The sequence below is a fragment of the Drosophila nasuta genome, chromosome X, assembly GCF_023558535.2.
Source record: "Drosophila nasuta strain 15112-1781.00 chromosome X, ASM2355853v1, whole genome shotgun sequence".
Classification (NCBI taxonomy): domain Eukaryota; kingdom Metazoa; phylum Arthropoda; class Insecta; order Diptera; family Drosophilidae; genus Drosophila; species Drosophila nasuta.
In genome coordinates, this window is record NC_083459.1 from 11,406,841 (window position 1) to 11,420,003 (window position 13,163).

Consider the following 13,163-nt stretch of genomic DNA (forward strand, 5'->3'; position numbering starts at 1 on the left):
TATTTATTGGGAATGTAATTACAATGTTTGTAATGTTCAATTGTTTTGCAATTTAAAATTAATTTGCAATAATTTACAAAGGGTTTTTAATAATTTCACCTAATTCATTACAACTTCTTATTAAATGGCATTTCTTTAATTTCTTCTAAGAAATTGGTAGTAATAATTGCTCTAAATATAAGCTATTTTTGTGTGCGCCTAGTTGGCAGCTCCAGTTCGTGACGTCACACGAACAGTTTTTGTTTGTCGTTAATTCGTGAATCATCTGCAAAAAAACCTCGTAGTAAATAATTAGAAACAATTCAGTGCAAGAAGGAGCAGCTACACAATGTTCTCCAGCGGACCCAATTATAATAAACTAAAGACAAATCTGCGTTTGGCGCAGAATCGTCTCAAGTTGCTCGAGAAAAAAGAAATCGGAGCTGGCACAAAAGTCACGAAAGGAGATCGCAGATTATCTTTCCACAGGCAAAACGGAGCGTGCGAGGATTCGTGTTGAGCACATCATAAGGTATGTGCAGAAAGGGGATTTCCCTAATCAGCCCTAACGTAGCTAACAACAAAAAACAAATACATTGTAGGGAAGATTACCTCGTGGAGGCCATGGAAATCGTGGAAATGTATTGCGATCTGTTGCTGGCTCGCTTCGGACTCATTCAGCAAATGAAAGAACTGGACGCTGGCATCGCTGAGCCCGTGTCCAGTCTGGTATGGGTGTGTCCCCGTCTTCAAAGCGACATTGCCGAGCTGAAAGTAATCTCGGACATCTTTATACACAAGTATGGACCACAATTTGCAGAGCATTCACGCACTGCGACTGGTGATCATTATGTGTCCGAGAAGCTTATGCACAAGCTCACACTGCAGGCGCCACCCAAGCTGCTGGTGGAGAACTATTTGATTGCCATTGCCAAGAACTACAACATTGAATTCGAGCCAGATCCACAGGTGATGCAGGAGGAAAAGCCCGATCAGCAGGCACATCTCATTGATTTGTCTGATCGCAATAACCTCAGTGGAGGACCGGGTGGAGCTCCACCTGGGCCACCACAAATGGGTTTCATTGGCTATCCGGCCATGCCGCATTTGCCCGAGATGCCAGCGCCGCCCACTAGCAAACCCTTTAATTATCCACCCTTTGGAGGTGGTGGCGGAGGAGGAGGTGGCGGAGCAGCCGCCTGTGCGGGCCCAGCTCCTGTGCAACCGCCGCCGCCGTTTGCCTACAACATACCGCCAAATCAGCCGTCATCGTCGTCAACGCCATCACAGAGCAAGTGCGCCGAGGAAAAGGATTTGAATACGAATTTCATTAACGTAAGTATGCCGGTTTCTTTATTCCCTTTCTCTCTTTGTTAGTCTCCTCTTGGCTGTAATTTTGCATGTCTCTGCATGATTTGCGTTAATTACAGCACGAAACTCAGGAGCCCGATGGCTCTGGCAGCCCGGACGAAAATATTTTGGTAGGTTTCTTCCCCATTGTAGTGTGATTGCTTTTTCCCAAAATTATCGTATGTTAAAAAAAAAAACTGAATATTTAAGAAGAATATTGAGACATTTGCGGTATAGCATTATATTTTACGTCCATATATAAATCTACTGATTGGAAAGTTCTATTTTGCAAAAATCATTTGAAAGAAATTTGATGATCGATTCAATAGACCTATGATTGATGTCAAAATTTTGTATATATACTCTGGTTATTCCTTAATGTACACATGATTAGATTTTGTTGATAAAATAGACTTTTAGCAGTTAGATGTTAGAAGGTTTTCATTATCATTGCTTTTGTGAGTGTATACATTAATGAAATTGAATACTCGTATATAAACTGCAATTTGGCTTTCTATTAATAATGCCTAAAACTTTCGCTGCACTATCACCGTTTCATTCATAATTATTATACTATAATCATATAAAGCTCATAGGGAAAGCCCTGCTTGACCATAGGGGAATTTAGTATTGATTATGACTATAATAAATGATGAGTCAGATATGATAATAATAAAGTAATATATAGATAATCAAATATACGATAATTTTAGTAAAAAGGAATCCAATATGCCTGGACTTGGTCCTAAAACTAACTTGCTTTTTGTTTTCCCCTCATTGTAACCCTTCAATTCCATCGTTGCTCCGATGTCTTCTCTCTATCTGTCCCTGTGACGTCTCCATGTGCGTGTAAGTGTTAGAGAACCAACAGAGAATAATGAGTCATATTCATTGTCGTTGTGCCAGCTTTATCTCCCCTTCCCCTGCTTTGTTTTCGCTTCATTAACATTGCTTTATTTTCGTACTATTTATGATTTCATTTCGAATTCTTATTTTGGTTAACAGCGCCCCAAACCGCACGATCCGCCGCCACGTTACTCCTCGATTAATCCTGCTAACTTTCAGGTCAGCGGCACGCACTTGACCAACGACGACGCATGACGCTTAACGTCCTTTCGCATTTCACAAGATTTTTCATGTAAATATTGTTATTCTTTTTCACAGAATGCCAATAAACCGAAACCACAACCACGCTCCAAGCTGCCGCCTGGTGCTGGAGCTGGTGAGCAGCCCAGCGCACCGCCGCCATCGATGGATCTGCCAACGCTCCCAAATGTGCCCAATGATTTGCCCGATGTTCCGGGCAGTGGCAGTGGAAAGAAGGAGGATGATGACGAGATCGATTTCGATGAGCTGTCGCGTCGCTTCGAGAATCTCAAGAAACGCAAGTGAAGAGTGAACGATGTATCTTGCTTCCTGGGGCTCAATCGACAATTTTTTATCTTTATGCATTCGGCGTGTTAAATAACAAGTATCCGGTTTTTATATATAACATACATATGTACTATTAAATGTAATCACATGTTAGAAAAGTTCATCGCTCTCCACCACTTCTTTAAGTTCCAGCAGCTTCAGCAATCCTTTGCCTTTGGTCTCGTTGCGCACGAGTTCGTCAATGACACGATACTGTCCCGGATCGATGAGCAATGTCAGAAGCAGCGCTGCATCGTCCCATTCTTCGTGTTCCACTTTATTGGCCAACTTGATGACATTCTCCTTCAGCTTACCGCCGCCTTCTTTGCCTGCAAAACTTACGCGTAGCTTCATTCTTGAGCGCTCAATAGGCAAATGCTCGCGCAGCATTTTTATGACCTCCAGTGTGTTTTGTTTGGGGTTCTTGTTCATCTTGAAGGAGAAGTCTGCATCCTTAAGGGATTTTTCGATGCAAGATATGGACGTCGTGTTTCGGGATTCAAACACAGCGCTGCCACGCTATTCACGATACTGTTGAGCTGTGAGTTGAGGACACTTTATAGCTCCTTCTCCGACACTTGGAGTTCTCCTTTGGGATCGAATGCCTTTTGCAGTTCATCCTTCTTAGCCACCTGGCCCTTGGACACATTTGTAAAGATCGTGTGTGTTTGGACTTCCTCATCGATGTATTTCTCGCTGTGTGTTCAACGACGTAGTTAGTTTGGCACTTCGAGCACGTAGTTTAAATTATTCTATGGGATAACACTTTGTTCTTGTAGCAGGCAGGTTTCTTCATTACTGTCATAGGATATGCTTGGCTCAGATTCATTGTCAATTGTCATTTTAATTTTCATCAATTGGCTGTCGTAAAGAAACGCATCTGATTCAACTGATTCTTCATCTGGGAAAACCACAGACGTCGATTCATTGACTGGGTTGGCTGCTAAAACGCAAAGAAAAATGTTTCAAATTTGAATATAATAACTGAACATGATTTACTGATCCTTTGATGTCACTATTGGATGAAATGTCGAGTATTTCGCGAACTCCCAATCAACGAGATGACACTCGCAATCCTTCGAAGGGATTTTCTTTTTAGCTGGCTTTCCATGATGGTATCTCAAGCTGTGCGCTCTTGCAGTGGTATGCTGAAAGACTTACTATTATTAAACAACTGCAATGGATAACGTAAAAAATATGTGTACATATATACCCTCTTTGTTCATTTCCCCATGAATTCTATTAATAAGAACATAAAGTCCCATTCCCAAATAAATAACTCTTGACATTTTGTAACATATTTGATATGCTGCCATTTAGTTATACGTATTTGTAAGATTTTATTATGGGTCTTTAATTGTGTTTTCGCCGTACTCAGCCATATACATACATACATACACATGTATATATGTATGTGTATAGTAGAGATGAGGCCACAAGGATTTTCATTTTGCTCTTACAATCTCCATTGTGGAAGATATACATATATGTATATAATATATTCATAAATCCATTTATTATATTTATATTTGTTGTAGATACATATGTAGATATCATTCATTTGCAATTCGGTACAGAAAAATAAATATCATGCCTTAAGCTTGCATATCTCTCTCTCTCTCTCTTTCCTTCTTTCTCTTGCTATCTCTTTCTATATCGCTCTGTTAATTTTTAATCATTCTTTTGCTATGTTTTGCATTGACTCTCTTTCTGGTTCTGCTTACTATATACTATATAGGTAATTAGGTATTTATCGTGTGTATATATATTTTTGTCTGAGTAATTTTTCATTTTCATATAATATTTTTATGGTCTGCATATAAGTAAATCTGTGGGCTGTTTTTTCATCATCTTTTTGTTTTGTTTCTAGTTATTTATGTCATTTAGTTTGCTTCGCTATCTTCAACGATCTTCCTCTTCTTCATCTCCATCTTGTTAAATTGTACACAGAAAATATGGTTTATTTCTCCATATACATACATATGTTCTATAATCTTTGCTTTTTATTTTTTGTCACGGTTGTTCTTTATTTATTGTTTTATCTGTTTAGTTTTGCTTTTGTATTTGTTGTACGATTTCTTTGAAGGGGCATCACAAGACAGTGTAGAGATAGAATTATATCTATGCAATTGCCTTTCAGTTGCTAGTAATTATGAATCATAATGGGATTAACCACTCTCTGTGGATGGTTTCACTTGAAACAAATCAGAAATGCTTGCTTTGCAGAGCAAATGAGGAAAACCTTTGCGTGTGGAAATTCTGCGAAAATTGTGCGGCAGCCAACAAAAAATTGACTCAAAGCCTTTTCGACCTGTTACGCATAAGCTGTACTTTGCTTAAGTGCAACTAATGAAGAGTACATTAAGTAAGCAATGTAAATGGTAACTAGGAATGTTTGTATGTGTGTGTATATACAGAAAGTGTGCGAGCGGCGCCTGAAAGTAGGCAAACACTTTAGCGCAGCATTTAAAAGTATGATACGTTAAATGGCACATGACGCTTGGCGTTAAACAAATCTGTTTATAAATGAATGAATACATTTACTACATAGTACATAAGGTTAATATTCATTCTTGATATTTCGAAAAGAAAACTGTTTTTTTTTGTGCCAAGTATGTGTGAGTACAAGTTGAAAGTTGAAGATTCTCGATTAAATATTTATAATATTTCGCTTTATTTACAACGTGTCATGCAAATTGTTGTTGTAGTTCACTATCGATCTGTTTTTTTGCTTATTCGATTATTAAATAATATATAGGCATACAGGTATACATATTAAATTATGTGCTTATGATGTACGATTAAGTATAAGTAGTATAACAAATGAGCAAATTATATCTTAAAGAGGCTAAGCGCACAAATGAATTTCAATTATCCACATATCGTTCAGAATGATAATTGTGATGTATTACCGACTAAATCTAAAAACGCATATACATACACATTTTTGTTAAATTCTTTTTTGTTTTGCATAATATATTCTTGAAGTATATTTGAATTCAAGTTTGCAATTAGTTTTGCGTTTTGCTCGATCGTCAACTGGAACATTTAACTGGGCCAATTTGCGTTAACCAATGTCTATATTTCATTTTCTTTATATATTTATATATATATATTTTGTGTGTGTGTTTTTTGTATATACTATGTACATATATAATACCTAAGAACGGGCTAGACCACGCGAAGAAAAAAAAAACTGATCTTATACGTAAAGAGAGTGCTGTAAACTACATAAGTAGTTTGAAATGGAAAGCAACCTTGAGAACAAAGTAACTCGTCTCAGTTTTCCTTCCTGTACAATGCATAAATATATATGTATATAGTTTATATATATATGTATATGTATATTAGTGTGTGTGAGTGTCTGTGTATGTTTGTGAGTTCCTAACAACTAACTTTTTGTGGTAGTTATATTGTAAATTAATAGACACCATTTGCATATAGCAGTAACAACGTTTGAGTGCGGGTCTCCTCTCCTCTTTCTCTCCTTTAAGTACATTCCCTTAACTTTGCTGTTGCTGTTGCTGCTGCTGTTGTGACTGCTGTTGCGGCGACTGCGCTGCTGGTTGCTGTGATGCTCCAGTTGTTGCTGCTCCAGCTGCTGTCGGCAGCTGCTGTTGCTGTGCCGGCGATAGCGGAGGACCAAACTTGCTGGTTATCTTGTGCGAGGCATTCACAATGGCCAGCTCATGCTTGGAGTCCAGATCACAATCGTAGAGACCGCTCAGCGAGTCGAGACTGAGCAGGCGCGAGCTGGCCCGACTCGACACCGAGGTGTCATCCACATCCGGTGCATTGTACAGCGAATTGACATCCGACAAGGCGCCCTCGGCATCCGTCAGTCCCGCCTCGTTCAACAACGAGATATTCTCCAGGCCAGGCTCATCGGTAATGTAACCCGTTGATTCTGCGCCGCCTTTGAAGACACGTTGACAACACACAATTACTATCTACTTGAAATTAGATACTTTTGAGATACTCACCTGTGGCCTCTTCGCGGCAATCATCGTCCGACCATTCCGATTGGCTCTCCAACGGATTGGAGTCCATGGACTGGTGGTTATGATGTGCTCCATACTTCAGCTCATCGTTTATCACATTCGCCTCTAGCCGCATACTGCCATTGGCCAGCGGCGCTGTCTCCCTATCCCTCTCTCGCTCCCTGTGCTGCTCCTCCAGCTGCTGCTGCTCCTGCTCCAGTTCCACATTGTGCACCAGCGAATGCTGCTGTTGCTTGTCGTTCTTCAGCTTGTTGTGCTCGCTCTGCAGCAATCGCTTCTGACGCACATCATGGCTCACCTCATCATCCTCGAACTCCTCATCGGCCAGGTTGTCCTCGGTATCATCGCGTTCCTCCTGCTCCACGTGATTGTAGCGCGCCTGCTGTTGTTGCTGCTGTTGTCGCTGCTGGTGATGATGATGATGATGGTGATGACGCGGCCTTTGTGACTGTTGCTGCGACTGCTGCTGTTGCTGCTGCTGCGATAGCTGCTGCTGTGACAGAGCCCCATCCAGCCTGTCCAAGCTCTCATAGCTGTGCTGCAGTTCCTTGGAGCGCGGTCGCTGACGATGGCAACGTTGCTGCTGCTGCTGATGCTGCTCTTTGGCCGCATGCAGCTCCAGCATGGCCAGCGCATGCATCTGGTTGCGATTCTCGTGCAGAATCTCGCACGATTCCGTATCCGATGTTTGCCTGCAAAAATCAAAGCAACAAATAAGTTTCTTAAACTTCTTTTTTAACTATTTCTAATTGTCTACAAGCAAACTCTTCATTTGTTTTTAATTGTTGTAAAAAATTGTTGGTTTGTTGGTTTCGAAAGTGAAATTAGAAAAAGAGCATATCAAGATTTTTTGGTTTAAATAGTAAATATTGATTTTAAACTATATCACTTAGAAATCTTCTTTTTTAGGCATCGATTTGTTATACAATTTTTAGCATAGATACTTAAAAACGTAACTCAATAAACCAAGCTACATTTACAAATATAAAAACATGAAGAAGAAATTAGAAAATAGATTTGAAATCGTCTTAAGTAGCTTAAAGCAAAGTTGCATGTTTTGAATATTTTAATAGTTTAGAAATCTTCCTTCTTATCAGGAATTTAATCAAATAAACTAAATAACTAATCATGAGGAAACTATTAGATAAATAACTAAAATTACATAAATACAAAGAATGCTATACACATCCGACAAACTATTTTAGTACCAAGGGAAATAATACCAAGAAGTAAAAGCAAAAAGCAATGGCAAATGATGAACGAATATTTAAGATTAGATACACATGAAGTGTGAATGTTGCGATCGATTAAATGAAATTGAATGATTTGGCTATGAAGCAGTTACTCACATTTGACTGGACTCTGAGGGATTCTTGTGGCGCGTTATCTCCTTGATGGCCTCGAGGCCAACGGGATGCTTGGAAATCATGAAGCTATTGCTCATCGGCAGCTGTTTGCTTGTCACTTGCATCGCCATGGCAAGCAGTTCTTGCTCCTGCTGCTGCTGCTGTTGATCCTTGTGATGGTTGTTGTTGTTACCACTGTTGGAGTTGCTGCCACCACTGAGATTCCCATTGCTGCTGGAGCCACCGCCACCACCTTCGGCCTGGCCATTGCCCAGACTCTGTCCATGGCCATTGATCGAGCTCAGTTTGCTGTTGCTGGCCGAATAGCTCAAGTCAACGTTGTGCCGGCTGCTGCAATTGCTGGTGGTGTGCTCCGAATTGGTGGCTGCTGCCGTTGTTGTCGTGGTTGCTGCTGCCATACAGCGGGCTCGCGACGATTCGTTCAACAGCCGTTGCAACTCGCGTTCAAACGGTGACTTCGTTGCAGAAGCAGCTGCTGTTGCTGCTCCATTTGTCACTCCATTAGCAGCCGCTGTCGCCGCCGTTGCCGTCGTCGTCTTCTGATAGTCAAAGCTGTTGCAGCTGTCGCCCTTGTGCTGTGTATTGCTCGTCGTATTGCTGGTCGTCTGCTGGCCATGGCTTTCGGTCGTCGAGCTGAGGTCAAAGTCGCGCAGCTGCGCCATGTCCACAACCGGCGAGGTGGGATCCACTTGTATGTCGCAGGGATAGAGCCATTGCAACGGATTCACGCGTGCCCCATGCGGCACATTGTAGCCCATCGCAATGCCATTGCCGTGCCCAAATCCGTGTCCAAGTCCGATCCCGATCCCATTGCGCTGCAGGTGGCCGCCATTGATGCGTGGCGAATCCTCATCGGCATCGCCTTCGCCCTCGGTGGTCTTCGAGTAGCTTTCATCGGAGCTGCTCATCGATGGCGAATGCGGTCGCGAGCTGAGATCATCGGTCGATGACATCTCGCGACTCTCCTCAATGTCTGTCGGCAGCTTGGGCAGCGGCTTCAAATAGCTGCGCATCGCCGGCTTTGGCGGTAATTGCGGCAGCGGCGGCTGCTGCGAGTAAAGTGCGTATTGACGTTGTTGTTGTTGCTGCTGTTGTTGGTGTTGTTGCGGGACCAGTTCAAGCTGCTGCTGCTGCTGTTGTTGCTGCTGCAGTGACAACATGGAGTTGGGACAGGTGTAACGTGGTGGCTCGTACTTTGGCGCATGCTGCATGGGCATGATCTACATACGTGTTGTTAGTTGTGTGAGTTGTGGGTTGAGGGCGAGGCGAGGCGAAGGGCGAGTTTTTGAGGGTGACATCATGCAAAGAGTGGAATACACAGTTAGAGACACACAGATATATATATATATATATAGATAGATAGATAGATAGATACTTATTCATCGACAAAAACATCATCGAAAAAATATGTATGATTTGTATATAATACCATAATAGTTGAGGGATGAAGAGAAAAGTAGGTGGAAACATTCGCACAAATCGCCAATAAATACAATTATCTTATACGACCATTAGCTGTGTGTGTATGTGTGTGAGGAAATATGTAGATAAAGTAGCTTAACTCTGATCATATTTTATATCGATCAACTAGAAATCTTAAGTTCTTACACTTAAATCGATTTGAAAGATTTCTTAGCGAAGACATTTCCTAAATAACTAACATATATAAAATTTGTACATTTTAAATGATTTTAAGCAACTAGCAAAACTTGTCTAAAAAGCTTATAATAAATACGTTTAAAATCAATTTATTTAAACACTACATTTAGAATTAGAAGTACCTCAAAAACACATTTCAAACTCTTCGAACGAAATACGCTTAAAATAGATTAATTTATGCGTCAAAAGGCATTTCAAACTCTTTAAACAAGTGCAAGCAAATTGAATTATTCGAGTCGAGTGTGTAGGTAAGAACTTGCTAATTAGTTTGAAATGTTTTGACACATATTTTGTAAACAAATTCAATTGTAAATAAAAGCCTGCATATTTATGGAATTTCCTTAAATATTATTTGGCAAATATTTAATTAAAATTATGGAATTCCCCTTAAATATTATTTGCAAAACATTGACTCAAAAATGAGGTGATTCCCTTAAAATATTAATTGCACAAGATACAATTAAAATTAATGGAATTCCCTTAAATACTATTTGCAAAACTTTCAATTACATATTAGGAAACTCCCTTAAAATATTACTTGCAAAACATTCAAAGAAAATGTAAGTACTCTTCGACTAAGTTTAGCGAAATGTTCAATTAACATAAAATGCATAATTCTTGATATTTGTCTGTATAAAGACAGTATCCCTCACACACATATACACACATGTTTACAGATGAACGCATTGAGCATGCCTTGGATTAGTTACAAATGAAGGATGGGTTTTGCAATTGTTGAAGGATGTTTTTAATTCTTTTTTTTGGGTTGCTGAGTTGCTTCGGGGTTTGGCTGGCTGGCTGGCTTTTGGCTTTGACTTTGGGCAGATTGGCAGTTTGGTTGGTTTTTGAGAAGGAGCAGGAGCAGGAGCTGGAGCTTCATTCAGAGAAGTATCTCCTTGCTCCAGATCATGAGGTCAACGTCATCACTCACCTTGGCTACCGGCGCGACGCTGCTGGCATGCAATAGCGGCTCGCTCTCACGGCAGTTGCCATAGCCCAGGCTGGTGGACGATGGTGTCTGATGCTGATTCATATGCTGATGCTGGTGATACAGTTGATGATGCAGTGGATGATGCTGGCCATGCTGGTTATTAAGGGGCATCGCCGGTGCCGGCGGTGCATAGCTGCGCAGCTGATCGCGCCGCGGCATCATGAAGCAATCGCCGGTCAGCGCCATTCCCCCAATGCCGCCTGACCCACCACCAGCGGCAGCAGCAGCATCTAGGCTGCTGCCAAGGTGTTGCAGATGTGCATGGGGACGCGGTGCCGACGACAATTGCTCCAGCTGGTGCTGCTGCTGCGTCTGCTGTTGCTGTTGCCGGCCACCGGTGTTCGGATTCTCAATTATATTGAATTCGCGCAACATTACCGAAGGAATGGACTGGTGCTGGTTCTGGTGCTGGAGCTGGAGCTGGTGCTGGATCTGGAGCTGGTGCTGGAGTTGGAGCTGCTGTTGCTGCTGCTGCTGCTGCTGTTGTTGCTGCTGCTGCTGCTGTGCCACAACCGTGACTGTTGCTGTGATGGGCGCCATCGTTAGATTCGGCGGCACATAATGTATCTCCCCATTGTGTCCGTTCTCCCGTATGTTGGGCAATCCCCCGTTTGCCATAAATGGCTGCTTCTGCAGCTTGCTGTTGAGTCGCTGCTGTTGCTGCTGATGCAGATGATGATGCACGGCGGTTGGGGGCGCGGGCAGCGGTTGCTGTTGCTGTTGATGCTGGTGCTGCAGCAGCAACTGTTGCTCCTCGCCCACCACATTGTACAGATGCCCGTTGTCCTTCTTGCTGTACGTGTCCGTGTTGAGGCGATTCTCCTGGAACTGCGACGCCTTTTGATAGTACTCAGCTGGATGCAGTCCACCAGCCTGGCTCAATGTGTCGTTCGCTGTCGCTGCACCCGTTGTCGGTCGACTGCTGATCATCGCATTGCGCACCTCGCCGTTGAGGGCATTGCTGCTGCTGTCGCACAGGAAATAGGTGACCATGTCGCCTTTACCCTTCACCTTGATGGTGCCGCGACAACGAAACTCAAAGTGCGATCCAACCAGACTGTCGACCACCTCCTGCGTCACCTGCGAGTAACCGGGCACACCCGTCGAGTCCATGCGGCTGGCCACGTTCACCGTGTTGCCCCAGATGTCATACTGCGGCTTGCGTGCTCCAATCACGCCAGCAACCACAGGACCAATGTTGATGCCTAAAATCAGAATGAATGTCAATGTCAATGTGTGTGCTTCAATTTCTACACTATATGTGTGCATATTAGTTAGACTAACCGACACGCAGCATAAAGTTGTTGTACGAGTGACTGTTGATCTCCTGCAGCGATAGACGCATCGCCTTCACATACTCCACCAGTGCGGTCATGTGACGACGCACCGAATTGGGATCGTTTGGCTGTATCTTGTACTCGGGTATGAGACCTACGACTGCCATGTACGTGCTGCCCACGGTCTTAATCTTGTCGATGCCCCGGAAGCGATCCTCCTTGAGCAGTTCATCGAAGTCGGCGATGATCTCGTTCAGCAGACGCAAACACTCCAGGCCCTGATCGGAGCCATCCATTTCGGTGTAGAACTCATTAAAGTTGGGCACACTGGCGAAGATGACGCCTACCTTGGCATAGCTCTGATGATAGAGCTCCTGAACAGGAGAGTAAAGAGAGAAATGTCAGTCAGTTAGTGAGAGGATCGCTTAGGATGTGAGTCAGTCAATCAGTCAGGATGTTAGGCTGTCAATCAATCAGTTGGTGAGAGTGTAATTTGGAAAGTCATCACTAATTGATGTGAGGTCGTTAGTCAGTCGGCCACTTACGACGGCGTTAATAGTGTCCATCAGTTAAATAAAATTTAGAATGTCAGTCAGGCAGGATGTTAGTAAGTTAGTCAGCCATTCAGTGTTTTGTTAATAGTGTCAATCAGTTCGTATGAGATTCACGTAGTGTGTTAGTCAGTCAGTCAGGGTGTTAGTAAGTCAGTCAATCATTTACAATATCGGTAATGGTGTCAATCAGTTAGTGAGAGGCTTATTAAAACCGTAGTCAAAATGAGACAATGTTAATCAGTCAGTTAATCAATTAATGAGTTGCACATTTAGAATGCTAGGCAGTCAGTCGGTCAATCACTTAGGAAGTCGCTAAGGGTGTCAATCAGTTAATAATAGGCTTATTTAGCAGGTCAATCATTCAGCCAGTTGGTCAGTCAGTACTTTACAATGCCGTTAATAGTTTCAATCAATTAATGAGAGGGTCATTTAGAACGCTAGTCAGTCAGTTAGTCAGGATATTAGTAAGTCAGTCAATCACCTACGATATCTCTTAATGGTCTTCATTCAGTTGGTTAGAGGCTTATAAAAAAACCTCAGTGAAGATGTGAGAATGTTGGACAGTCAGTTAG

The 13,163-nt window shown here is 42.4% G+C and overlaps 2 protein-coding genes and 1 pseudogene across 11 annotated transcripts in view; 1 reads left to right on the plus strand and 2 right to left on the minus strand.

Moving 5' to 3' along the window:
* Nucleotides 1–215: 215 nt before the first annotated feature.
* On the plus strand, nt 216–2,861 carry LOC132797033 (IST1 homolog). Its single transcript, XM_060808459.1, is given in 6 exon segments — nt 216–406; nt 408–511; nt 582–1,314; nt 1,410–1,460; nt 2,335–2,394; nt 2,494–2,861. Coding segments are annotated over 6 exon segments (1,254 nt in total). The 5' UTR covers nt 216–328; the 3' UTR covers nt 2,722–2,861.
* Nucleotides 2,854–3,571, minus strand: LOC132795600 (ribosome maturation protein SBDS-like; annotated as a pseudogene).
* A 485-nt stretch (nt 3,572–4,056) lies between these two features.
* Nucleotides 4,057–13,163, minus strand: part of LOC132797031 (Ca(2+)/calmodulin-responsive adenylate cyclase) — a 50,410-nt gene continuing 41,303 nt past the window's right edge. For 2 of the 10 annotated variants that reach the window (XM_060808447.1, XM_060808448.1), the window contains exons 13-17: nt 12,045–12,411; nt 10,701–11,965; nt 8,093–9,330; nt 6,726–7,435; nt 4,057–6,658 (exon numbers count right to left, since the gene is read on the minus strand). In XM_060808447.1, the coding sequence (XP_060664430.1) occupies nt 6,246–6,658; nt 6,726–7,435; nt 8,093–9,330; nt 10,701–11,965; nt 12,045–12,411 (3,993 nt within the window). In that variant the 3' untranslated portion in view covers nt 4,057–6,245. Of the gene's footprint in view, nt 6,659–6,725; nt 7,436–8,092; nt 9,331–10,700; nt 11,966–12,044; nt 12,412–13,163 lie in introns of those variants that run through there. The other 8 variants (XM_060808457.1, XM_060808454.1, XM_060808453.1 and 5 more) reach the window with 7 other exon arrangements.